The sequence below is a fragment of the Calypte anna genome, chromosome 26, assembly GCF_003957555.1.
Source record: "Calypte anna isolate BGI_N300 chromosome 26, bCalAnn1_v1.p, whole genome shotgun sequence".
NCBI classification, from domain to species: Eukaryota; Metazoa; Chordata; class Aves; order Apodiformes; family Trochilidae; genus Calypte; species Calypte anna.
In genome coordinates, this window is record NC_044271.1 from 4,697,756 (window position 1) to 4,725,137 (window position 27,382).

The 27,382-nt window shown below is 47.4% G+C and overlaps 1 protein-coding gene and 1 non-coding gene across 5 annotated transcripts; both read right to left on the bottom strand.

The window, feature by feature from the left end:
- Window positions 1-970: 970 nt before the first annotated feature.
- On the bottom strand, window positions 971-19,436 carry MDM4 (MDM4 regulator of p53). 4 transcript variants are annotated; one of them, XM_030465356.1, is made up of 11 exons: window positions 19,266-19,436; window positions 15,025-15,131; window positions 12,347-12,421; window positions 11,268-11,401; window positions 10,801-10,850; window positions 8,043-8,104; window positions 7,182-7,278; window positions 5,698-5,858; window positions 5,138-5,272; window positions 4,383-4,463; window positions 971-3,591 (listed from the first exon to the last, which is right to left on the bottom strand). In XM_030465356.1, the coding sequence occupies exons 2-11, from the start codon at window positions 15,097-15,099 to the stop codon at window positions 3,043-3,045; spliced, it is 1,419 nt and encodes a 472-aa protein (XP_030321216.1). In that variant the 5' UTR covers window positions 15,100-15,131; window positions 19,266-19,436; the 3' UTR covers window positions 971-3,042. The 4 variants fall into 4 exon arrangements, with proteins under 4 accessions (XP_030321216.1, XP_030321217.1, XP_030321218.1 ...); XM_030465357.1 differs by lacking the exon at window positions 19,266-19,436 and adding an exon at window positions 16,932-17,334; XM_030465358.1 differs by lacking the exon at window positions 19,266-19,436 and adding an exon at window positions 14,658-14,763 and having other exon boundaries at window positions 15,025-15,106.
- Window positions 19,437-20,375: 939 nt separating this feature from the next.
- On the bottom strand, window positions 20,376-20,449 carry TRNAK-UUU. Its single transcript has one exon. It is a non-coding gene; the product is annotated as a tRNA-Lys (tRNA).
- Window positions 20,450-27,382: the final 6,933 nt, after the last annotated feature.

Genomic DNA, 27,382 nt, shown 5'->3' on the forward strand with positions numbered 1-27,382 from the left:
AAAATTTCTGGCTGAAGAGCTGAGAGATCAGTAAATGAAAGCAGACCTTCAGGTACATTTCTGCTTAGTGAGATGTCAGCAGATTCCAGAGGAACAGCAACCAATGTCACCAAAGGAGGGGAAAAAAAAAAAAAAAAAAAAAAAAAAAAAAAAAAAAAAAAAAAAGATAAAAGTGATGAAACAGATAAATCATTGTGCTAAACACTCCTCCTAACAGGCATGCAGCTATGGCTGCTAAAAATTACAAAGGATCTCCTTCCTCTCTCATATTGCACTTCACAGTAAAACCACCATTAGAGAAGAACTGACTTCTGCTATGAAACACCAAGGATGAGTTCAGAGCAGCTGAGTCCTCACCCACCTTGAGTAACTGCTCAGCTCCCCCACAAACCAGGCTGCTGGATTAGGACTCACCATCAACCACCATGGCTGTACAAAAACCAGCACTGCCTGGCCAGCATCTCACCTCTCTTGCAATGTAAGTACTGGAGCCCAGTGCACTTCCTAAAAAGCTTCAGAAGAGCAGCTCCTGGTAAACTGCTACTTATTTAGATTTAAGTTAAAGCAACAAAACATTCTTCCCCCTTTCTCCTACACCACAATGTCCTCACCCCCCTCCCCTCCAAGTCCCAGCCACAACCTGGGCAGTTCCACTACACACAAGGTGCTGGCACTGCAATAGCTTATTCCAGAAAAAATAAAATCAGCTTGGAAGGTTTGTGGTATCTCATGCCCACCAACTACTGCAGTCAAAAAGAATTAAGAATTGCCAAATGTGGTTGTAAACACCCAACAAGAAGTCACAAACACAAAGTTATCCTGAGGATCTGCTTTCTACTACAAACTGTAGACTGCAGTAGATTTTCATCCAGTGCTGACTTTCATCCAGTGATGGAAGCTGCAAACAGACCTCAGGATTTTGGTCAGGATATTCAGTGACATTACTGGGAACTTGAACTCCCCTGAATTCTTTTTTTTCCTCGATGTAAATTCCAGGCTTTTCAGTACATCCAGATCTGAACAATTCAGTAAAACTGCTTTTAGCAAAACATTCAGTTCTTAGAAGCAATCAGAGCAAGGGGGAATTCACAGTGTTCTGAAGTGCCACAATGCACCCTGCTGAGTCCAAGATCCTTAAAAGAAACTACCTGAAAATGGACGAAACTACCTGGCAGGAGCTCCTTTCTGTGGTTCCAGGTTGTAAAGCTGCTGATCTGAGCATATTAAAGTGCATCACCAGCAACTGACTAACCCTTCAGTAAAGGGAGCAATACGTCAGCTTTTCCATGTGGATTGATTCCCATGGACTTGAGCGATAGTGCATCCAAACACCAGACAGTTATTCTCTGTTTTTTCAAACACCACTGTAAATAACAGCAACAGTTACAGCCAACATAGAAATAATCACAATACTATGCAACTTGTACTGTCTTTTGGCAGTGAGAGCTTATAGCACCTACTCTGTTCTCTTTACAGGGGAACACCACCTTGGACATGGCAGTTTGCTGGGACCTTCCACTGCATGCCTGACCAGCACAAGGAGTGTGGAAAATGAGGAGGAAACAGCCTAGAGAAGCACTGAGCTATGAGTACCAGCTTCTCGTTTTTTTTTTTTTTTTTCCCCTGTCTCCAGGTGTATTTTCTAGATCAGAGAGGGAATTACAGGGAGGATAACAGAACAGGATTTACTCTACACACTGTACTGGATCCAAACACCTGCATCCCTGAAAGGTGAAGGCACTATTGCTGCTGCTGTGTGATCCAAGTTCTCCAAACCCTAGAGGATAAGAAAGCAGAAGAATATCTAGGATATGACCTCAAAAAAGGGTGAAATCTTTTTCAACTGCTAGTTCTAGCTCAGTTTTAACAGCCAATATGGCAACCATGCATAGTTCTGAAGGACAAGACAAATGCTGCTGATGGATTTGAGGTGTTGAACTACAGGGAAAGAAAATCAGCAGAGAAAATGAAAACCTAAGACCAAGCACAGCTCCTAGACTAACCAGCTGTAATCTGTGCTTATCAGGAATTATTCTTTTCCCTCAATCACCCATCTCCTCTCTTTAAAGCCACATCACACTTTAAATTGAGCATCTTCTGTATGGAGTGGCCTGGTGAGATGGGGCAGGTATAAGCAGCAAAGGTGCTGGAAACACAGAGCTGTGAGTACATCCCAAAACATGCACAGAGCGATTGTAAGTTAATCCAACTGGCAGACCAGATTCTGAGCTAACTATGGTCAGGCTTCAAAGCTATGCAAGATGACATACAGGTGTATTTAAATGAAAAGAAGTGTCAATAGAAATTAGAAGAGCCATTAAAAAAGCAAAGTATAACACTCTATTCTTCTACAGTCTGTGACCTGAGATGGCTATGGCTTAAAAGTTGGGAGAACTTATTTCAAGTCTGAGAGCAAGAGGACCTTCACCTTAGCTAACAAACCTACATAAAAAAAATAAATTCAGAAATCAGGTTATTTACTTCTTACTGCCCTCAGAAGAACTGATCCTTGGAGAAATGGGTTAGCTAAATTTGAAACCCCTTGGTCTGCCCTTCCCTCCCACCCTTTTCCCCATACCTCCATATAGATCTCTCTCTCTATATATATATATATATTTATCTATCTCAGATTCAGATCCTCCCCTTAGAAGACATTGCACAGGGTCTGACTTACTGGAGAACAACATTCCAACAGCCAAAGTTATAACTCTTTCCAAAACTTGTTTTCTGCAAGGACCAGTTGTCAGGACAGAAGGTTCTAATGATAGCACTGAGCTGAAATCAGAAGATTTAGACAATTTAAAAGCCCCAGGGCATTGTTACCAATGTGTTGGTCACCCCTTGCTTCCTATGAGCTTTAATTTAAAAGGACATTAAAAAGTGGATGTTGCTTCATTTAATGCAGAGAATTCTTCATTTTTCTTAGTCAGGTTTGAATCTTAATTCTCTTTGGTATTCAGTGGCCAAGCTCTGAAGGGTTTGTGTTGAGTGCAAGAAAACCTGTGTGCTATCTTCTGGTGGAGAAGGCCTGAACTGGCACAACTACCCCATAAAGATCCTGATCACCATCTCAATCTCTTTCCTGCACACTGGGCAAGGAGATCTCTTTTTCTTCAGCATCTTGGCACACCTGAAACAGGCCACAAGGTGAGCAGTCCTTCCATGGACAATATTCCCATCCCGTGGTCTGTGATGGCATAAGAAGCAAGGACTCAGTAATTTCTTTATACTCTCTAAGGACTGTATTTCTTCCTCTTTTTTATGCTCAGGGAAATGCAGCAGAGCCTCTTTGCTTTCTCGGGCCAGATCCAAAGATTCAATGGAGCTGCAGGGATCTACACACGATTTGTTTTCTACCATGAAGAGGTCTTTGGGCTGACAAACTGGAGCAGAAATAGTCCTTCGGCAGTCTGGGACATCTATCCCTTCATCATCATTTTTTTTTTGCATAGCATCAATGTTGGACAGAGACAGAGAATGAGGCAGTTTGGGGCAATCTGAGTACCAATCCTTCCGTAAGGCCCAGCAGCGGTAGCAGTACCTTTTGCCTGGAGAATTGTATTTCTTGCATTTGGTGCATTGCCAGCAGCCCTAATGATTTGAAGCAGACAAAAACCAGCAGCAAGTTAGTGTGTTCTTGCCTACAACTTGTTTCCTCTAGCTAGGAAAGGCTGCAAATCAGCTTCATCAGAAAAAGGATGTTTATTACCGAGTATAAGCTTGCAAAACCACCAATGGGTGCTTTGATTATCAGCACCTCAGAAAGCCTAAAGAGACTCTGACTACCCTTGTGTATTCAAAAGATGCAGATCTCTTAAGCATTAAAATCTGTCCTTCCTTCCTTCCTCAATGATCTTTAGTGCTCTGGAAGAATACAAAGTTCTCAAGCTGTGCAGTTTATTGGATGTTCAGTATCTCGCTCTCAATTCCAGGGCAGAGCTCCTAGAATCAGTCACGAATGTTATTTTCAGAGTCACTCAGCATCTGTTGAAGCTGCACAGTTAATAGTGGCTTACTTGATTACCCCACATAGCAAAAGCTGCCCCAGTTCAGAGCTATGGTTCAGCTGCCCAATGTCAGGGCCACTCTCATCTGGCAAGTCTGGTCTAAAAAAAAAAAAAAAAAAATATTGGTGCCATCAGTATAATTTGCTGACTCACACCAAAAACCTCAAAAGGGAGCCCAGGTCAAGCCAACTTCTCTATTTTCCTTCAAAAACTTACCAAAAAAGGGGGTTTATGCTGATGATTTTTTAATTTTTTTTTTTCCTTTGAAATCCATAAAGAATCCGATTTTCCTACCACAACCAGGAGTAGTTTAAGGAGGAGTTCTTCCTCAGCAGCACACTCCAAGCAAGGCACACTGACCTACAGGGTGCCTACCTCAGAAGTAGCTTCTGTGTCTGTGCCATCACTTAAGCACTGAGAATCCTCCCAGTCATGCAAACACGTGTCCTCTGTCACCTGGAAACAGTGGAAAAGTTGTAAGAAGGCTGCAAGAAGCTGAATTAATGATGTGCCTGGCAGTGCCCACCTGAAGTAAGTAGATAATCACCATGATAATTAAGCTAATTCTATAAGTGAATGAAAAGCCACTTTATGTACAGCATCTATGCCAGGCTGTTGGCAGTAAGTACTGCTGAGCAATATTCCTTTGGTCAACACATACCTCTCTCTGAGGAACACAAGAATCATACAAACACTAATTCCCATGGAAGAAGTCATGGACTCAATCCTTTTAACAAACACTTGATTAATTACTCTTGTGCTCCATCAGCAAGCAGACCAGTACACTTTACATTGGATGCTAACAGCATAAACTGATCCTCAAGTCTTCTCATTGATTAGTCTTGGAGATATTGGTTAGAAATACAGTGAAATTGCTGCTAGAGTCTGAATTAATTTTAAATTAATTTTGTGCATTGAAAATACACACTTAAACCAAAACCCAAGCAGACCGACAAGCCAGGAAAGCTGTCACCCCCCAGATGGAAGGGTGACAGCCTCTTCTAAACACAGTTTACCCTCTGGATGGTTATAGAACAATCCATCTCTTCCAGAATCAGCACAGCACCATGAGATCAGTGAAACAAAGCCATCCTCTGGGACAGCTGCACTGTGGCTGTTTGATGAGATACCTTTTTGTCACCTTCTTTCACCTCTTCACAGTCAACTGTTTCCACTTTGCCTGCAGCTTCACTCTGATCTGCTGGGCACTCGTTGAGGAACCAGAGATCATCAGTAGTATCTGAAACAACAGCAGTGTCGATGTCCTGGTGGAGAAGAAACAGAAGAGACCACGTAGAGCTCAAGGGATGAGCAGCAGAAGCACAAGCACTGCAGTGAGTTCCCCCCTTTGCCAGCAGCACTATGCTTACTCCCTTTGCTAGCTGGCCACCACGCCACAGCCATTGGCACCATCTAACAACTTCCAGACCAGAAATGGGGCAATTCCTGAGATATAACCAATGCTTCAGAGTGCAGAAGGAGCTCCAAGGGCTGAACACAGCCTTTGGAGAGTGCAGAGCTTAAGAACACTAGAGGTAACCAACCACCTGATGGGAAAGACTGGGACAGGAACACAAAAGGGGAAGGCTGAAAATCCTGCAGTGGGAAGGGGAAAGAATATTTTATTTATTTGGAACCCAAAAGAGGAGAAGAAGAGAATAAAGTGCACCTATTTAAAATGTCTACACACCTGGTTAGTCTGAATATCTGTTGATCCATTACTTCTGGACTTGTAATTGCTTCTGAGATTGCCTAAAAACCACCATGGAAGACCAGCCACATCCCATTCCTCAAACACGAGGTCCAGCTTAGGCTTCTTGCTTTTAGAGAGGTTTTCTATTAAGTCTTTGTCTGTAAGAGCCAAATAGAATCTGTCATGCCACAACTACAGTATTTAAGAGATCAGCAGAGAAAAATCTGGCTCCATTCACTCTCAGAAATCTTTTCTTGCTCCTTCTTACAGTTACTGCAAAGAGCTTGTATGAGTGTTCTGGGATGTCAGATCCACCACACCTCTGTATTTGTGTATTTACCCAAATGAACCTGGCAAAAGAGTCACTGCACAACCACCAAAAAAGCTTCCCAGTGTCTCTGCAATGGCTCAGGTTCTCTTTAGCTTTACCTGACTTTGAAGACAGAAACATAAACCCTTCTTTCAGACCTCGACCCAAGTCAATACTGAGTAGATTTCTTGAGTGATTTAAGATGCAGAAAAAACTGGTTTGAATTTGCTTCAAACTGTGATGGGAGCTCCTGAATTCCAAAACCAGGTTCAAAGTAAGAAACAGGAAGGTAAGAATCTGTGCTCAGATACTTCAGCCTCCTTTTTAGCCTGTGCAGTTTTGTCTATGTCTTGAACTCAGCAGCCTGAATTTCCAGATAACCTTGAATCTCTCTTCAATGCCAAGAGTTTCAAAGGCACAGACAAGGACTGTCTCTGCCTCCTTTGTACATGCAGCCAGGAAAATACCTTCTGCTCTCGTTTGATCTGGAAATACCCACACTTGCAAAAATGATGTGGTTTTACAAGTTAAGTTTCTTGCTTTTAGAACATGAGAACAGAGAAAAGAAAACCAGAGAAATTGCTTTTTGTAACATCAGCAATACATATGAATGAACAAGGAAGAATCTCCAGACATTAAATCAAAGGAAATGTCTAAATATGAAGGAGGTATATTACACCTAAGGTGGATAGAAAAAAAAAAATTCCATTGTTATTCAATTCCCTGATTGGTTTGCAGGTAATGACTGCAGAAGGCTCAGGCTGTGCTTTGTGTAATCAGAGGAGAAACTCACTTGGGAAGATAAATAGATACAAGTATAGTTTCAGCATTTAAAATACCCTTCAGCAAGGTCTGTAAGATTTTTCATGGCCTTCTTTAGTGATAGATGTGCTTTTGGGGCTTAACCTGCCATTTTATTCAAAGCGTTCGTTTATTTATGAGACCAAATATTCAAGGCAGAAAACACGTCTATCATAAAATACCTTTGGTGAACATCTGCAGTTCTCTCTTTAGCACAAAACGATTTTTAAACATTATATTCTACAACATGTTTTACTAGTCTCCCAGCACCCTCCTCTAGCATTTTGCTCATGCACACCTCAACATGTCACACTGGAGAAGGAGCAGAAAAGCTTTTATGTTGTGTTACTGCAGAAAAGCTGGCACTCACCTTCATAATTCTCACATTTTTGCTCTGAGGTAGACAAAGCAGGTGCATTGCTTTCACCCTCTATGATGCCAGTGTCAGAACCTTCTTGCTGGCTAACCTGCATGAGGAAGGAAAAAAAAGGTGTTAGTTCATCAGAGCTTACAGGGTCAAGGGGATGTAGCACTTCCATTCCCAGTCACCAGCTGCAATACAAGACCAAGAAGTTATGAAGTGAAATGAAAGTTTCTGAACAAAAACTACACACTATTAACTCTGTCAAGAAGGCTAATGCATCTGTAATCAGCATAAACAATACACCTGCAACCTAGGAAAAATCTTAAGATTGGCAAAAGTCCTAAAGATGCCATCTGGAATGCAGTGATCCTGTGATCTTTGTGACATTCTGGCCCCCAGGGTGAACAGACACCTCCCAGATCAGACTACCTTAAGCCCCAAATACACCTGGAAACAAGTTGGAATGTGCAAAGATTTTTCCTAGGTTTCAGATTCTGCCTGAAAGCTTCTGAAAACAATCCTACCAAACACAAAACTTGTTGACACGTTGTAGAAAGCATAACTATTTGGCAATTCCTACTAAAAAGGGGATGGGAGAGGGGGAGAAAGGCAGAAAAATACAAAGCATGCTGGAGGAACTGAGGACTGGAAGTGCTACACCCCAGAGAAACGCGCTCAGAGACTGGTACTCTGTTATGAAGAGAACAGAGAAGGGTCACTCTGTCCCTGCTGTGTGGACTCCGAGAACTTTTCAGGAAGGTGAGGACCTGGCAGCCAAGCAGCACAAAGTTCTGGCAGTCCACCATGCACAGGTACAGAGAAGGGGCACTCTGTACAACAAAAGAAACCACCAGGCAGTGGGTTTACCTTCAGCTGGTCTCGGCTTGGCTTATCGACGCTCTGTTCCTGTGCGAGATTCTGTGCAGCATCTAGATGGCAGGTAAAACAAAAGAAAAAACCTTCCCTGGTAATAACCATTCTCACGACACAGAAGGTCTTCAGCAAGCAACCAACGAGCCAGGCTTGGCAGACCTCTAAATAACCCTTCAGGAGAAGTATTCCCTTGGCTTTGCTAGGTACCTACGGAGGCATACGCCTATAGAATATACAGTCCGTGCCCCCTTGGAGATGAAGTTTGATGAAACCTTCAATGGTTGCATGTAAGAACCTTCTTCCTAATGTGAAAATCTATTCTTTTTCCTGGAGGCTGTCCTGCATTGCAGGCTCTAAGTCCTTTACAGAAGAATTCTGCATGGAAGCAGGTACCCAGAGTAGCAGAGTCCCACTTCAAGGCTGGATCAGATCTATGCTGAAGAAGGTGAAGAGAGAAGAGGAAGATTTTTTAGAAACACCTGAAGACATCATCTCTTTCAGCTAAAGGTAAGACAGGAAAAAAGTCTTTTTTAAAGGGTGTGGGCATGAAGAGCAATGACTAAACTAAAGAAAGGAAAATTCCATGCACAGCAAGCTCTTTCCTGGGCAGCTAGGTATACATCCATAATACGATTTAATTCAGCCGATGACTCTGGCCCCAAGAGTTAATTAAAAGGTCAACTTAAATAGCAAAACCAATCAAGTTAACTGAAATCTTTCTACATAACAGAAGAGCTGCACTTAGGAAGCCTACCCCTTCAGCAGAATGACTTGCTAGAAAAGAAAAGCTGCAAGGATGGCTCCTGCTTGCTCCTCTTTCAGTTCAACAGAGAAATTCCCTACTGAATGCCAAGCAGACATGAAAAGTCTGATTGATATCATGGATCATGGCACTGAGATGAAGACACTGAGACCTGCTGTACAGGCAGAAAAGTGGATCACAAAGTGATCCATAAAATGAACCATAACACAGGACCACAAAACATAGTTCTATCCCATATTCTTTGCATCAGTTCAGCTTTTCTTTCTTCTGCTGCCCCACAGCTTCTGCAGACACCAGTTACTGAATATCTGAGGGAAACCAGAGGCCATTTGACTCATCCATACATTGGCTCTGCAGGCACATTAGAAGAGGTGAAGCCTTACCCTTCTAACACTTTATAAATAATACAAACTAGGCTTAAATACTGTGTGAAAAGACAGCTTACTGGGAGGCTTCCTTTTTCCCAGCCAACATATACCAGGAACAGAACACAAAATGTCCTTCAACTGAGGTGTTCCTAAACACACTTCCTGTGATTTATCCTTAGAGTGAAAGCAAGCCAAGCCAGGCAGGGTCACCATCTGATAAATGGCATTAGGTAAGAGCTCAGTCTTTATTATCAAGATCTACCATAGTCACTTTTCTTTCTCCAAGTGTACTCCAAGTAAATGGCTGAGATAATCTGCAAAATGATGTGCTGATAAGCACTAATTTGGCTAATGGACACAAGCAGCTCCTACAAAACACAAAGACCTCTCTAAGCTTCTAAGGCACTTCCAGTTATGAAGGAAAACCAGCACCTGGAGTCAATCTTCCTGTGTACCTGTCAGAGGTCTGGTCTGCCAAGCTTGTTTCGTTTTAGTCTCACACGCACACAGACGTGGTGGTACAACTCAGTGCTCATCCCCTGTGAGGGACTGCACTTCCTTTGGCAGGTTTAAAACCAGTGACACCATGACAAGACCACACATACATCCAGCTGCACACACACCAAGCAGAAGGGGCGAGGGCAGCAGAACAGAGATTTGCTGGGATCCTTTGCCAGGGCAGCACCAGCAAGGGAAGCAGCACTCACACAGTTATTGTTGGTAATGGGAGGGGAGTCCACTTAGGGATCTTCTGTCTAAACAGAGAAACCAGGGGGGGACCTCAGAGGCACCAATACACAGCTCAAAGCAGAAGGAGTACTAAGCAATTTAGGGCCGTGTTTTCTCAGTTTCTAAATTTACAGAAGCTTTTATGTATATGTGCAAAAATAGGCAAAGACCTTAGGAAGAACCAAGTCCATATTATCTGCTTAGAGACCCCAGGAAGACTCCACATCTCTCCTGGTGCAGCTCCCTCGTGCTTTGCATGCTTGTGGTTTCAGCAGAGGTTTTTTTCTTTGTTTTCAAATTAAGATTACCAGCTGTACAATGGGGACTGGCTGCAAGAAAGCCTTCAGATGAGATTAATTTCAGAATAAATTTTAATTCAGAACAGAAAGACTTTTGATGTAGATAGATTTGATTTCTCTTATGAGCTGGGAAAGTAACACAGTGACCTTTGACGGTTCAAGTGTTTCATTAAAGTCCAGACATCTCTGGCTTGCAAAGCATGATAGTATAAACCGAGGTGACAGAGAAGCCACAGCATGCTATGAAACTGAGAAATCAATAATGATTTGAACTGGATACTTCAGCTGTGTTGATTTGCACATCCACAGTATTCAGCTTTGTCAGTTTGCTTCCAGACAGTGTGTGTGCTGCTCTGAGATGTGGCCATTGGTTATAGGCAGGGCAGGGTAATTAAACAGCTAACTGGTTTCATACCACAGCTACTGATGGTGGACACAGGAAAGACACAAACTCCAAGAGACAATCTTGTCAAAGCCTTCAATAGCAGTTTGCTCCAACTTTTCAGATACATTTCTCTTTTTTGCGTATCAATACTTACCCAAGTTACATCAACACAATATTGAATCTACTTGCCCATACTGTGATAACCTACCTGCCATTGCAGCAGAAGTCAGGTTCCTTTTCAACATGTCATAGACGGGGCTGTGAGAATGAAGGGGACAGTTGACTATGATAAAACCAAACAGCATCACCCTTTTAAACCAGGGACAAGAATTCTTTTACTTATCCAAAGAAACACTGGAAACAACAGGGGGGTTTTGGCCACTCCTAAATCTTTGCTACAGAGAAGTCTAGCTCAGAACTTAACTCTGAAAGATGCAGATTTTAGCTTAAGTCTGAGATCAAGGGGCATAAGAAGTGGCAAAAATAAAAGGGAGAAGAGATGTTACCTCGAGCAGCTCACTGCCTGGACTATTCAGAACTGGCTCTTTCAAAGGAGCTAAACTCAGACTTGCTGATGAGGCACTGAGCAGGACACTTGGTTTGACAGTGAATGTTGATGGTGAAACCAAGAGTTGTCACAGCACACAACAGCCATTAAAGGACACTATTTCCTACCTTGGATCTTTGACAGAGAAGCTCTCCAGTCCCAGCAGTTCTCCTAGCTCATCTCCTCCACAATAGACCATGTGTTGCTCTCTTTTGTCATATAGCTGCCTCACCATTATATACTGCCCAAGGTAGTGCATGACCTGTGGATACACAACACACCATGAGCCATACCTGCAGTTGAAACCACAACACCCAAACTTCTGGAAAGTTGCTTTAGTTTATGAGACTTGCCCTGAAAAACACAACAGTGAGGATTCCAGAGTACAAGAGGAGAAAGCAAAGTGTGTTGAGCACAATACAGGCAGGTTCCAACCCCTTTTACACAAAGTGACTCTCCTGAGTGACAGTGTCACCAAAAAGTTGATAGCAGTGCTCTATTCATTGCAAAAAAACTAACTTAACCAAGTTAATATGTTGATCTATACAAGTAAGCTGTATTTAATACTCAGCTCCCCCCATTTAATCCATTCAATTTGGTTTTGCAAAGATTTTTAGAAGCTAAATAAGTTATTTAAATGCATAAGTGTTTAAAATAAGTCACAGGGCTCTGCAGGAGTATTTGACATGTTCATAATGAAAAACCACTGCATTTAATTCTTTGCCGACAGGACACTTGTAAATCACGGTCAGTGTCATTTTTTAAAAAAACTTGTACACATTTTTAATCTTAAAATAAACAAATTCACAGGGTCTCTTAGGTTGAGCTGACAAGCCCAAGGAAAGTTAGAAGACAAATACCAACTAGAATTCAATTTTAAGGCTTTCATGCACCAAACAGAAAACAAGACAATAAGCACAATCTCCTTCACTCTCTCAGGACTGTGGTTATCCCATGTTCCCTTTCTTTAAAGGGGTTTTTGACTTTCCAGGATACATATTTTTCCTTAACATTCCACACTCCTGTTCCATTTCCCTCAGGGCCTCTCAAGATCACCCACATCACAACAGCCCCAGAGGTACATTTTTTTGCAGACAGAGCTTCAAAGGGCAGAAAAATTACTAGCCCGTCCCATTCCTTCCCCACCAAAAGCCAGTTTTTAAACAATTAGGGCCAAACAGTCCCAGGGCCTGGAAAAGGATCTCACCTCCTTCAGTGTGAAGGTTTCACCTTGGGCACCTGCAGCCTGCAGGATCTTCAGAAGTGGCAGTTTGGGTCGAACCTACAACAGAAAGCACAGAGTGTTGTTTGGATGACAAAAAGCAGTGTCCTGATGAGAGACAGCTCATCACATCAGTGTCTCCCTGCCAACAAAACCCAGAAGGCCAAGTCCAAGAACTGACAACCCTGGGATGAGCTGGAGGCAGAGAGGAAATACTGCTTCCCTCAGGCTAACCTGCTCCAGGCTGCTTTTTCAGTTGTAATCTGCATGGACAACCACTTAAAAAGGAATTAGAAAGCCTGAAAATCAGCACAATCATTCTGACTCAAGTGCAGGAGAGAAAAAAAAAAGCCAAGGAATTTGGGCAGCCAGTTCTAAAGGCTTCATCACACCCATTGTCCCCATGACTTTGATAGGATTCACCCTGTAAGGCTGGAAACTCAGACCCTTGGTATGGTTTCCCAGGCAGCGAATGACCAAATGTACTGAGTCATGCATTTAGGAGCAATGATGGTGCATTCAGACTGCAGTTAAAGAGCTGCATACCTGGATTTTCCCAATTAATGCCTAGATTTTCTCCTTAGTGGAGCAAACAAATTGGCTCTGCTCTGTACAGACCTCAGGGAGCGTAGAGCCATGAACAGCCACATCATAACAGGACTGCATTAAACAAAAAGTGTGGTTAATTAACACCAATGCTCAGAATCTCTGTTTTCTGTCATCAACCACAATCTTGACTGTACAAATATAAAGTACCTGGGGAATGACGCAAATGCTCCACAACCCCTTCAGGTTTCACCCACAGATCCAAGCAGCTTTGAGTAGCAGATGAGACAGGTAATGCAATGTAAAACAGCAGCAAGTTTTAAATAGTCGCTTCCCCCTAAGCGGCTACTCCATCTACTCCACAAGAATTCCAACAATTCCTTGAACAGTGCCACCATGTGATCTGATGCCTTGTGCTCCCTAAAAACTTCAGAAAGCCCCCACTGTTCTCTAAATGCTACCCAGTAGTGGATGTAAAACATTGCACCCACCCTGATTATCTCCTTCCATGTGTTTATCAGCTGCCAATGCACCAAGGGATTTCCATCTGCCACAGGGCAGCAAATCCAGTCCTCAGCACGATATCCATTGCCATTTCCTCTATAATTTGACAAGATTCAGGCTTTCAAGGCACACCATCTGTGCTAACTTGTCAGGGCTTTCAGCTGGCCGTGCTGGGGGGTTCACCTATGTCTCACTCCCACCACTCCTTTCTGCCTATATAAATGCAATTGCAATCCCTCCTTCCTCCCCCAAGGAGGAGAGCCTGCTTGCAATATTTCCTTAGAGACAGCCTAAGCTGCAACCCCATTTTCCTGCACAAGGTAAGGAGAGGAGGTTTTGGTTGCTTGTCCCCACTTGTAATTTGTCACCCAGTTATCAGACCTTGGCAAAGTATTTGTTGCACTGTTTTCCAACCCTGTAGAAAATGACATCTCCTCTTTGCCTGTCTGTGCTATGCCTGTTTTCTCATTTGGGTTTGTGTTTTCAAGCTCAAAGAGACCAGTTTGTGTCCACCCCCAAGTCTCTTTCTCAGGAACAGCTTCTTCCTTAACAACAAAAATAATCAGCACAACTGAAGTGAGTGCTTGTATCAGCACATGTTTTTTTAATATGAGGAAATTATGTGTTTGCATTCACTCATTTCTGTAATGACCACTCTCAAATGGATTTTGAAGCAACCACTTAAACATCTTTTTCTGATTAAAGAAGTAAAAGAGTTAGCATGGTAATTTTAAAATGGTCCCTCAGCTACTCAGTACAGCCAAAATGGAAGTGTTTATTCTGCACTGCAAAGGACACTAAGTGTTGAAAATCAGTATTTTGCTACTAATAACAGAGCCTATTTACTTTTTTATTTCATGCAGAGTGAGCTGAATAAATAGGCACATGCGTCAGTTCTGTGCAGGGCTTGGCTACATTTCAAAACTTCTAAATTAAGCCTCAAATGGGAGGATCTCTCAACTTCCCATCAGCTTATTTCCACTCCTGCCACATCCTCTCATATCATGGAGACACTTTTTTCCAATTAAGTGGCTCTGGAAGGTTGGATCTCTATCTTAGAGAAACTTTCCTGATGTGTTTTTTGTTTGCTTGTTTTTTTTTTTTTAAATCAGGTTTCTCCTGTTACTGTTTGCAGATTGCTCTTCCCTGGCCACCTTCACCACTGACCTTGGCTTGCAGCTGCTGTTTGTTTCAGGCACAATCTAAGAGCAGTTGATAACAGGAGCACTACATGTTCAATACTTACCAAAGCTGACCCAAAAGAGGCAGGAGGATGTGTTGCTGGTCAGACAAAGTTCAGCATCAAAGGTTACAAAGCTCCTACACAACTGTCACCATTAGTCCAGCACCAGCTGGATGTGGAATATTTCAAGCACAGTATAATATGCATTATACCATTTGTTGTATGGCCAGTTTATCCCCTCTTGCCCCTTCAAAATGTTCACAAATCATTGCTCTGATAGTGACAGCTAACACAGCTCCTCAAGGTAAAAGCCCTTCTCCACCAGACTGAATTCTTCATACTGAAGTAGTTGCAGAGCTTTGATTTGATGGAAGAAATCACTGCTTTGGTGAGAAGAAGGTAATCAAAGTTAAGTGGGAGAGATAAGTACCTGGTTCACTTGTCCCAGTGTCATTCTGGAGGCATTCTCAGCTGCTGGATGCTGGGCAGAGTTTGAAGATGTCATCGTGGCAGTGATAAGCTGTTGATAGCACAGACCTGGAAATGAGAGGTTGAGTATCAGTTAAGGTGAGAAACTTGGTCTTGAGCTTAACCACTTCCATTTCTTGGAAGCTTGAGGAAACCACAGTTTAAAATCAGCATTGCAGAGCAACCATTTAATGTTGCTCCTCCATCCAAACTGATTTGCACTGTCCCATCCCAGCTGTTTGGTGACAAACAGCCCTGTGAGAATAGCTGGGACAGGTCTGCTGTGGCACTGAGGATGCTTTGTCTCTGCATTTCTAGGAATGGCACAGCAGGGTTTGAGGGACTTTGGGAACTGCCATGCTCCTTCCTGCCACTGGCAAATTCTTATCATGGTGAAGTCTTTGAGTCAGAGGGGAAGAAAGAAAGGATGAGTCACAATCGACCACAATGGAAATATTCCCAAGGTTGGAGAACCCCCTTGATTGCCAAAAGGAAGCCACTTAGTGCTGATGGCAATGATTAACACATTCCCCACCTGCTTTTTGCAAGAGCTGAAAGCCTGCTAAAGCTCCTGCTGCCTTCCTTAGGAACTAGATGCAGGCAATAAATTAAGAGTTTTGAGAGCATTACTGAGTGTGGAGGTGAAATTACCCTTTCCTGGAAAGGAACAAGAGGGGAAGTCCTGCAGCTATTTGAATGTGTCAGACCCCATCAAGACCCACCCAAAGAGCACAGTCATCTGGAATGACTCATGTTCACAGCACAAACTACTTGAATCTACCCTGCACAACAGGTTTGAAAACTTCAAATATAAATAATGGTATAAAATAACCAACCACTAGACAAACAAAACAATAAAAAAAACAAACAAACAAACAAACAAAAAACCAAACAAACCCCAACCAAAAAAAAAAACCCCGACTTGAGCTTGCTGGAGAAAGAACTTGGGTCTTGGCCTCAGACTCAGAACTAAACCTTAAACCAATATATCTGTACAATTGTGTATCCATGCACCTAGACAACACAAAAATCTGCATTTCAGTGTGATTCTGGTTGTACTCCTGCAGGCAGTGCAGAAACAAGCCCTGCAACTGCCATTTTGGGGAACTTAAGGTTAGAGCATGAGATGTACTAAATGTAGAGGCTGGCTCCCGATTTTGCATAGAGATGCAACTCTGGGGAAAGTTTTTACTGTGTTAACCTGGGAAGGAATGTCAACTTCCAACCCAGGCAGTACTTGAAAATAGACTTTGAAAATGTGAAGCAAAAATCTTCCAAAGTAATATTTAAATTATCTATAATGGAAGTTTCCAGATACAGTAAATGAATTTGTTTTTGCATGTTATAGAGAATGTGAACCAATATGCTTGGCTAAATTGAAGAGTACTAGAAATATCTAGGTTTTATGCCTGAGGAATGTAACCAAACAGTTACAGACAAAACGAGCTGAACATCTTTTTTTAGCAGTGCAGTAAAGTCAAAAATCTCAGCTTCAGCACCAATTCAAAAGTACTGGTAACCCTATCCCACTCCTACCCCATCCATTAAATGGGATCTATAATGACTTAAGAGAGTTCTGACAGTTCTTAAGAGTATTTGGGTTCTCCAAAGTAAAGTAAAAACAGAAATAAAATAATCCCCAAAGATCAAGGTTAACTCTAAACACTTATGAAAGCTGGATTAAAGCAAATGAAGTATTTAGTAAATCAATAGTGACCAGAGCTAGGTAGCCACTCACAACAAGCAACTTAAAACAGCTGAAAGCACTGCTGTGCCATCAGGGTCTTAAATTTTAACTCAGGTTCCTCTGGCCAAGCACCCCACCACACTCCATGCTTTCCAAGCCAGCTGCCAGACAAATTTACCAACCTCAAACTTCTCTAAGGAGGCTCAGGAGGATGGCAGATCAGTCACCACCTCGGTTTTCCAGCCAGTCCCTTTGCTCCTACCACGATGGATATGTGGATCCCTGTCCAGGAGCAGCTGCAGGAGTTGCTGAGTGATGCCTCCCCAGGAGTTCTGGTTCTACTGATGCTCTGCATTCTGATTCACTCTTTCAAATCCTCCTCCTGTCTCCAACTCCTCCAATGGAGAGAGGGACTCGCTGAACACATGAGCTCCTGATAAGAGCTGGAACTGGGTGTGAAAAACGGGCAAAGTGGATTTCTGCTCCACCCTGCATTCCTGGGAAAGGGGCTCAGCTACCCCGGGGTGAAGAGTCTCAACTCAAGATGACTTTAACTGTTTCAGTACTGGTTTTATTACAGAAAGGCAGGTGAGTGTCCTGCCACGATTTACAGATAAATTGCGGGTTTAGTCAGTTTGATTCTTAGTAATACTTCTTTTAATCAGAAAATAATCTTGAGTTTACTGAGTGCTACCTTCATGTGCAAGCTCTGAGCTGCAGATACCTACAAGAAATTTATGAAGGCTGCCACCAGTCATTGTTCTGCCAAAAGAGAAAATTCCCCTTATTTTACCCCCTTGTGCACACAACCTGACCAGAAAGGCAAAGGATGGAAAATCCTAGAAACCTGAGAAGCTTCTTTGCTCAGCCAGCCAGTCCCAGTCAACCTTCCCCAGGAAGTCTATTTTCCCACCTTTTTATGCCAAATATTTTCCCCCCAGAACCCTGAAAGCATCTGCACCAATTTGCAGGCAACTGAGCGGAAGCATCAGTGAACTTTCTGGCTGTTCCTCTCTACATCTCTGCAGTTACACATGGAAGAAAATGCCAGTGGGCCAAAGGGAAACCATGATCACAGAGGAGTCATGAAATAACAGCTTTTTCCACTCCAACACTTTATATGGTCATGCACAGCATAGGAACAACTCACCTGGCCCTTTTTGGAGCAGAAGTCTTTTTCTCAACCCAGCCAGAGAACATCTCTTGCTGCTTGGGGCAAAATAAAGAGACACAGGAACGAGTGCAAGCAGAAGGGTTTTTGCTTTGTTTCGTTTTGGGGATGGTTTTTTTGGTTTCGGGTTGTTCTGGTGTTTGTTTTTGTTTGTTTGTTTGTTGTTTGTTTGTTTTTTCAGAAGTGTCTGAAAAGGTGAAGCTAAACTTCTAACTCAAGTTCAGCTTTTGTTTCAGTCCTTTCTAAGTCAAAAGACGATCGTTTCTGACTTCTGAAAGTCCTGGATAGCACAGCCCTAGATTCAGCACAAACTTCTAACTCAAGTTCAGGTTTTCTTTCAATCCCTTTTTAAGGGAAAGACATAATTTCTGACTTCTGAAATTGAAAATCTTGGATAGCACAGGCCTAAATTCAGCACTACGCCCTGAGAGGCTGTGCCAGAACTGCTCAGCCTTTAACCAGGGATCATCTTCAAAGCCCCCGTTTGTGTGTAGGAACTGCACACCTGCTCCTGAGTTATTTAATCCCTAAAACAGTTCTTGTAACTCAGTCCTGAGGTTTAAGGTTCAAATCATGGCGTTTAAGGTTAAAATAATGGGGTGGGAGCAAATGCCAGGGAGGTGACACACGTCCACATGCAGACCCAGCCAGCTTTGGGGTGCTCTGGTCAGTAATCCTATTTCTCTGAAACTTTTCCTCTAAAGGCTGATGAAGTTATACACTCTGCATAGGACCATCGGGTACGCAAAAAACTTGGAGGGAAAAAAAAGAAAAGTGTGCTCTGGAAAAGATGCAGTAATTTTAGAAACACTCTTTGGGTGTCTCCTTTTATTGCTGGAACAGACGGTGCAGCTGCAAACCCGAAGCTGTCAGACAACAAAAAGATCTTTTGGAGGTGTCTGAGCAGAAAATGCAATCGGAGGAACCCCCAAAGTTTGGCAGCCCGGTTCTGACCCACACGGAGCCTCAGATCCCGTCCTATGCTGCCACAAAACTCAGCGAGTTGGACATGCTGCCCAAACCCATTTCCTCAGCAGACGGGAAGGTTTGGAGCTTGGCTTTGGACACTGGGATATTATTATTATTATTTTAATTGTGTTGTTTCGTTGGGGTTTTCCGTGTGGGTTTTTTTTTTCCCCCACCCCACGCAGTTTCCAGGCAGAACCCCTCTCGGGATGTAGAACCCTCCGGCTCTACATCCACAACCCCTGGGGGATCACCTCCCCCCTCCCCACCAGCACCGGGGAATGGGAGGGGGTGAGGGCTGCGAAGCCCCCCTCCCACTGCCCCCCAAACCCTTCCTGATCGCTTCCCCGCCGCCCTCCCCGAGCCCCGGCCCGCTCACCCTAGAGCTGCTCCATGGGCCACCGTTCGCCTCGGAGCCCGGGGTTGATGGGGAGAGGTGTGTATGGGAAGGGGGGTCACCCCTACAACCCCCTGCGGCTCTTCTCCACCATCTTAGCGGGACTCCGGCACTTCAGCTCGCAGCCAATATGGCCGCGGGCCGCTTCCGCGGGCACCCCCGTTGCCGACCATAGAGCTGCGCCGAGAGAGGACGGGAGCGCGCCCGCCCCCTCCGCGGTGGATGACCGAGCTCTCCGGTGCGTCCCCGGTCCGCTACAAACCCCCATGCACACCGGGTCCGGTACAGCCCCCCATGCACATCGTGTCCGGTACAACACACCACCCCCCCTCCCCAATACACACCGGACCTGGTACAGCTCCCTCCATGCACACCGGGTCCGGTACAGCTCCATCCCCCCCCATGCACACCGGGTACGGTACAAATCCCCCATGCACATCGGGTCCCGTACAACACCCCCCGCCCCTCCCCAATACACACCGGGTCCGGTACAGCTCCATCCCCTCCCTCCATACACACCAGACTCGGTACACCCCCTCAGGACTGGGGCCGGTACAACCTCCCGCCCCCCTTCCACACCGGACCCAGTACAAACCAGTCCCCCCATGCACACCGGGCCGGTACAACCCTCTCTGGCCCTGTATAAGACCCTCCGGTGCTTCCTCCTCCCCGGTCCTTCCCCCCTCCTATCCCCGTGTCCCGTTGCTCCCCTCTCGGCAGCGCACGGTGATAAGGGCAGCGCAATACATACCGTCCGAGAGCCCGGATAGCTCAGTGGGCAGAGCATCAGCCTCTTAATCTGAGGGTCCAGGTTCAGGTCCCTGTTCGGGCGGCCGATAGTTTATTTCTCGTTTCCTTTGGTTTGGTTTTCTGTTTTTTTTTTTTTTTTTTTTGCCCTGACAGAGCTGTCCGGAACCCCTTCAAGGACCCTTCCCCGGTAGGAAGTCCGCTCCCTGCCGTAGATCTACAAGGTTAGACGGAAAAAAAAAACACAAAACCAACAGAAAAAAAAACAAACAGAAAAACAAAAATAAAATATAAGAATCAGGAGAAAAAAATAATTAATTAGGAAAATAAAGAAAACGATGGTAGCGCCCGAACAGGGACTTGAACCCTGGACCCTCAGATTAAAAGTCTGATGCTCTACCCGACTGAGCTATCCGGGTTCGTGATTCTGGATCGCGCTGTCTATATATCCCCCTCTCTATACCGTTTCCTGGATCTCCTCCCCCACCTCCCTCCCGCAGCCCCTCCTCAGCACAGCCCGGGGACAAATTAACCCTCACGGGAGTCCCCTGAGCTTTGCTCCTACCGTGGGGGCGTGCAGGGGTGTCCCAGCGCAGGAGGACCCCACAGTTGAGCACCTGGGGGGCATCTGCCTCTTCCCCCCTGTGTCGAGCAACCCTGGGGGGACTCTTAGGAGGGGGACACTCCTGGGAGACCCGGCGTGTTTCAAAGGACGCGGGTAAAGTGTGACGACAAGGATCGGGAATAATCGGGGGTGCTGGGGTGAGTTCCCATGAGGGAGGTTTGTCCAGCCCACCCGAGCCCCGCTCACAGCTCGGGCCCTAAAGAAGGTGAGGATTCACTAGCAGTGGGTGGGGGCAGCCGGTGGGGTTTTAGAGAAGGACCCGCGTGCTGCTTTTGGAGTCATTTTTCCATCAGGACCTCGCGGAGATGGACCTGGGGGTGTTTCGAGACCTCCCCAGGTCTTGGCTTCCCCTCACACTAATCCTGGGGTTCATCAGGCAGCAGGCAGGGGTTGGGATAATACCATGTCATCGCTAAACCCAACCACTTGCTGTCACCCGCAGCCCCCAAGGGTGGCTTGTGGTTTGGGGCGGTCCTGAGGTTTCGGAGGTGACTGTCAGCCTCGTCCACGAAGACCTGTCCCCGCAGGAAACCACATCTCCGCTGCCATGGCTCCAGCGCATCTGCTGCCCACTGTGGGCTTGTGCAGCCCCTTCATCCCCTGATCCCCCCTCCTCTGGGTGGGAATATCCCCCACCATCCCGGCGGCCGCTATGAGCCCCCGAAGTGGTGGGGTATCTCAGCACCCTCTCGCACTTCCTCCGAAGGGGTACCAAGCAGCACTCCATAGCAGTGAGAAGCGGCGGGAGGTGGGTGCTGCTGTCCCCAGAGATACCCCGAGAGTGGGGCTGCAGCATTTTGGGGAGGCTCTGGGTCGGCGTTGCTAGGGGCAGCGAGGGACCCACCGCCCATGCCCACGTCCGGGCGGGGCGGGGACGATGCGGGATGGCCGGGGTGGGGGGAGCATCATCCTTGAGGAGGGAGCTGGCAGCATCTCGGGGACACAGGGGAAAGCTGAGGGGTGGCACCGGGAAGCTAGCCCGCCTCGCCACCCTACCCGCCCCATTACCCCGGTGCCGTGCAATGCGGAGGGGCCGCCGGGAGATGGCCTCGAGCCCGCGCTGCTCCCCGCCATTGTCCGGCTGCTGTGCTCCCGCCTCCTCCTCCTCCTCCTCCTCCCTCCTCCTGCCGCCGCCGCCGCGGCGCGGCCCCGCCGCTGCCCGGCTCACAAGCCCGGCCCGCCCACGCTGCAGCCCTCTCGAGACAGGTAGGGCTGAGCCCCGGGGGGAAAAGGGGAAGCCCTGGGGAGGGAAGAGGGGACACACCACAGACACACGGATGGCTAAGTGGGAACAGGCCAGCTTCTCCAATGAGCGGCTCCTTTCTGGGTTTTTTCCCCTCTAAAAAAAAAATATTTTTAATACATATATAAATAACATCTGAGGGTGCTTAGGGGGGCTGCTGCCGATCCTTCCCCTGCCCGAAAGCTCCAAAGCAGCCTTGTGGTTTTCTCCAGGGCTGAAAAATCCCCCCAAGCCCAGGCGCTTTTTTTTTTTTTTTTTGGGGGGGGGGGGGGTGCTCTGGGAGCTGCACCCCAAGGGCACAGTCCGGGGGCCGCTTTCCTAAAATGCACCATCGGGAAGGAGGGGGGGGGGAAGGGAGTTGCGTTATTTTTATGAGCAGAACAATGAACCGGTCCCCGTCAAATTGCAAAGTTGCCCATCAGCAAAGTAGAGGCAGAGCTGGGGTTCGGCTCTTTTTCCATCATGTCAGAGTCCCTCCTCCGGGACAGGGATGGGGACAAGCCAGCTCTTGTGTTTAACCGGGGAGGGTCATCTCTTGGTGGGCTCTAGTTAAGGTGCCTGGGGGGACTTTTGAGGATGCTGGACATGCTGCAGTGAGCTGTGCTGCTCCCGCTGCTCCTGCGGTGCAGTGCTCTGGATCCTGAACTTGTAGAAACCCTCACGTGTGTATTTAGCAGTAAACTCCAGAGATATGCGAGCTATTACCCCCTAAGCAAAGGAGATATATTTACTTAACCACAGCTATTCATGTGTATAAGGCCAAACAGGAATGTAATTGTTCACGGGAGCTGGGCCCGGAGTGAATTAGCACCAACGTGAGCAGAAAAATCAATCTTTTCCTCCTAAAGCAGGAGGAATGGGGTAGTGGGGAGCTGTGGGGTGAGGGAAACCTGCCTGGCAAACGGGGCACCCTGCTCTCCCGGGCCAACCACCCTGCCAGGCACCTGCCCCACCTCTCCTTGGAGCACCTTCCTAAATACCAAGGGAAAGGAGGTTGGGAGAGGATCCAGAAGGAGCTGCCTTTCCAGCCCAGCAGCCGGGCTCCAGCCCTTCTTGCCTGCTGCGGTTGAACAGGGGCTCTGTGTGCCTGCCAGCGTTGCCTGGATGCACACACAGGATGTGGGGGCAGTCAGTGAACCCTGGGATGCAGGGCTGGGGTCCCACGGTCCTTGGGGAGGACCACCAGGGTTGTAGCAGCAGCAGCAGCATCCATGGCCCTGCCCCAATGGAGGTGTTTCCTTGTGTGTTGGGTGTTCTGGAAGAGCTGTGTGTGTCCAGCCTGTGTCCTTGAGCTGAGGGTCTCACCCACAACATGGAAATCCTGCAGGCAGAGCAGGGCTGAGCAGGCTAAAGATTCCCACTGCAAACCAAACTATCTGTGCCATGCAGCCTGAGGTCAGCCAGACCCCCCTGCACCTCAGCAGGGTGCTGTGGGCAGGGGGATGCACCCCTGCTGCTGCACATCCTGGGTGCATCCCATCTGTTCAGCTTCAGGAGCATCTGGGTTGGGGAACAAGATCTGGTCCCTGGAGCTCATCCAGACCCCTGGGCTGGGGGCCAGGGACCATCACAGGCTGGCTGCCACCTAGCAGCCCATCCCAGCTCTGCCATGCAGGCAGGACTCTTCCCCTGGGTGCTGGTGCAGCAAGATGCACCAAAGCCAGGGAGGTGCCATGCTTTATGTTGCTTGACTGTCCTGAGCATACATGGGGCTCCAGCCTCTCCTTGCAGGCTGATGTGCAGCTGTGTTCATGTACACCCACACTGTCACCCAGCCAGCCACGCCGTGCTGGGTGCTGGCTATGGAGGAAGCTGAGATTTGCATAGGAGACAAGCACCAGAGCTGCTGAACCAGGGAGAGTCTGACTGCCAGCATCCCCCAGGGGTCCTGAGCACCAAGAAAACTCAACCCTGGGGCAGGGTGCTGAGCACTGATGGTTGAGTAATTTGGAAAGTCTGACCATGGGGTGTGCCCTGGGGGTGGAAGGGGCACAGGGGTGTCTTGGCTGCAGTGGCGAGCACCAGGAGGATGCAGTGGTGGGTGGCTTTGCAAAAGATTTCCCACCCTTGCTCTGCTCCATCATGTTGCAAGGTGCTGGTGAGGTTCAGCATCTCTGGCACAGTGAGCACGTGGCTGTCCACCTCACTGCAGAGGAGGCTCTGACATTTCCCCACCCACGGCCACCCCCTGCCCCACAGTTGCCTGGGACAGCCCCTTGTCCCCTCTGCTGTCCCCCACTGCAGACTCAGCTCTCACATGCAGGCTCTGGGTGGTCCCTCTGGCAGAGCTCCCACTTCTGCCTACCCCAGCTTAGGGGCTTTCCCTTTCCAAACCTGACCCACCTTCCTGGGGCAGGATTTCTCCCGAGGGTGGAAAGTACGTAGAAAAATGATGGAATGCCTTTGGCATCAGCCAGCTTCACATCCTGCCTCCTCCAGAGAGCTATGTACCAGGCTGGGCTTTGCTCTGCTATAAATAGGAAGGTTGAAGAGGAAGAAACTCCTGCTGTAGAGCAACAGGTTGTAAGCAAGTGGCACTGGTTGTTTTCAAGGTGTTTGTTCAGCTCATTGTTTGCCCAGCTCCAAAACCACTCCTGGAAACCTGGCAAGCTCCTGGGAACTCAGCCCCTCAGCTTTTAGAGTTTGGCTTTTTGTGTCTGCAAACTGGGTAAAATAGTTGCCTGAAGATGTCTGCTGGGATCTGTTTTGGGGGGAATCATGCCGTTTTTTGCTGTGAGCACTCCTGGAGTGTTGGGTTTGGCTGGGTTTGGGGTGGATGGATGATGTTTTTGGAGTGTGGCTCCAGGAACCCTCTGGGTTTTGGTTTCATTTTTTCAGTTACCTTTGGGACGAGGTTCTCTTTCTGGAGCTCCACTTCTAAACAAGGATGAAAATCTTGCATTTTGCTGTGTCAAAATGGTCACCTGAGACCCCTGGGTCACTGCATTACCCCTGAGGCCCCCAAAATTCCGTGATTCCTTCCCATTTTGGATGAAGAAGAGAATTGAACCAGAGAGTTTCTCCTGGAGCAAAGGGAGTGATTCCTGCCTTCTCTGGAGGGTTCTGGAGCTGATGGAAGGTGCTGGAAGCCTGCCCTGGGGGCTGTGTAGGACGATGAACTGGTTCTGTCTCATAGATGTAGGAGCATCCCTGCTGTTGGGAGGGTCCAATATGTCGAGGAGCTTTGTCATCTCACGAGGTGCTTGTGGACACGCAGCTGAAGGCAATGGCACAAGCTGGGATGTGCCCCAGAGCTGGGTCCATGGCCCCAAAACAGGGAAGCCTGCACCCCCTCACCATGCTCCTGACCAGGCAGCGGCCACTCCGGCGGCTGGGACAGGGTTCAGGAGGAGTAACAGGATGGATGGATGGACCCGCAGCCCCAGGGGTGAGCCTGATGCTTTATCCTTCTCATGGCTGCTCCTCCCTTGGCCAGATTATAAATGGGTGGGAATTGTCTCCTCTGATAGGCATAACCTCCATCCCCGCTCCCACACCCCGGGGAGGTGCCCCTCCAGGGCTTGCTTTGCTTCCTCTCCCTCAGATGTTTGATGCCTTCCCAGATGCTTCCGACCTTCGATCTGCTCCACACGCAGCTGCCTGACAGGGGGAAGGGAGGGATGGGGAGAGCTGAGGGTGCACAGCCACCCCCTGCCAGCCCTACCTCTGCCCCGCGGCTCCGTCCCTGGTCCTGGAGAGGCAGCACTGCCCGCTGGGTTGGCACCACCCTGGGATCCCCCTGGGACAATTTTCCCTCCTTCCTTCCTGCTCCCAGTAGGTGATGCGCAGCTGCTGGGAGCAGGGAGGGGGTGCTGAGCTCCCGCCCCAGTTTTCTTCTCCCCTTCCTCCCAACCTGGTGCTCATCCCACTTGCACAAGGGCTGGGATTGTGCCCATGCATCTGTGGCTGTACCCGTGCATCCTCTACCCCAAAGCCCTGCAGAAGGGCTGTCCCCAAGGAGACACAGCAGAGTGGGATCTGCTGGTGTGGAGGGACTTCGAGGGGCTAACAGGGTCCTGAGCCATTGAGGTGGGGAGGACCTGACTACTGCCATCAGGCTGTGCTGCTCCTGAGTGGATTTAATTGGTTTGGTGTTGGAAAAATACACTCTGCAGGATCTGCTGGTGTGCAGGAAGGAAATCCTCACCCCAAACCTCTCTCCCCATCCCAGAAGGGTTCCCTAGGGCTTGCGGGGTCCCCAGCGGGGTGTTCAGCCAGGCTGGAAGGCAGGGAGCTTGGTGGGTGACCATGCTGCAACCAGCAGATACTCTGAAATCCCATTTGCAAATGCAAGAGGTACCCAGAAGAGGATTTGGAGCTGGTTTGGCTGCCTTTTGGTCTGTGCACTGATATACTGGAGGAGGTTGGCTTGGTGCATCTGGGCAATGCATGGATGGGGACAGGGCCCTCAGCTCAGCTGGTGTGGGGCAGGGCAGTGGGTGCTGGTGGGTTACACAAGGGACGCTGTGTCTGTGTCACATCCTGCAAGGCTGCAGCTTCTCTTACAGGGCTGTGCTGGTGCAAAATGTGAAGAAAATGGTGTTAAACCATAAGGTAAAGGATTTCCAGTGGTTTTCCCTCCTGTGTGCCTCCAGCTCAGCCATGTGCTGCAGCAGCAGTAACTCAGCAAAACCTTTCTCTGAAAGGTGGGATCCCAAGCTGGATGGGTCTCCTGAGGCTGATGTGACCTTGGCCAATGTCAGGAAATTTAAAGTCAGAAAATTACCCCCATGTTATTAGCAGTAGTATTTTAAAGAGGAAAAAAAAAATCTGTTTGTGTCTGCTCCTCTGGAATTCAGCTCCTGCTTTGGGAGATCCCATGATGAGACCTAACCCACAGCTCACAGTCCTGGATAATTTTTGTAAGAGGCTGAGAGGAGAAAAGTGTGGAGTGGCCACTCACCAAACCCCCAGGAGGCTGAGGTGGTGCTTGAACCCCTGGCTGAGCACTTGGAGGGTGACCTGGAAAGTTTGGGGCTCTTCCATGTAGGTTTGCATCACCTCAGGTCTGCTGCCACCCTGAGGGAAGGGGCTGAGCCACTTTTTTGGGATGCTCACAGTGTCCCCAGGCAAGGTGACATCCCCTGAGTGGTACAGAACCAGACCCAGTTGGTTGTTGCTGGCCTGGTGTGGGTCAGGCTATGTTCCACTGATCCATGCAGGAGTGTTCCCTGCTCAGAGAGTCAGTGAGATGCAGTTTCTTCTCTTGGAGATGAGAATGGGTTTTGTGGTTTTGTCAGCTACAAAAAATCAGATTGATTTTATTGCTTTTGGGTTAAAAGCAGTTTTCACTTTTTTCAGCTTCCAGAAACCCAGGCCTGCCAGTTTTTGGGATTTCTGTTTTTCTGGGAAAAGCCCACGGCTGCTGGCAGGGTCCAGAATATCTGGGAAGGGAAAGGTTCCAGCCTGCCCCTCTTTCCCTGGAACCACTTTTCCAGTTAGAAAGCACAAAGAAGCTGGTTGAGCAAGGTGCCTGGAGTTGGG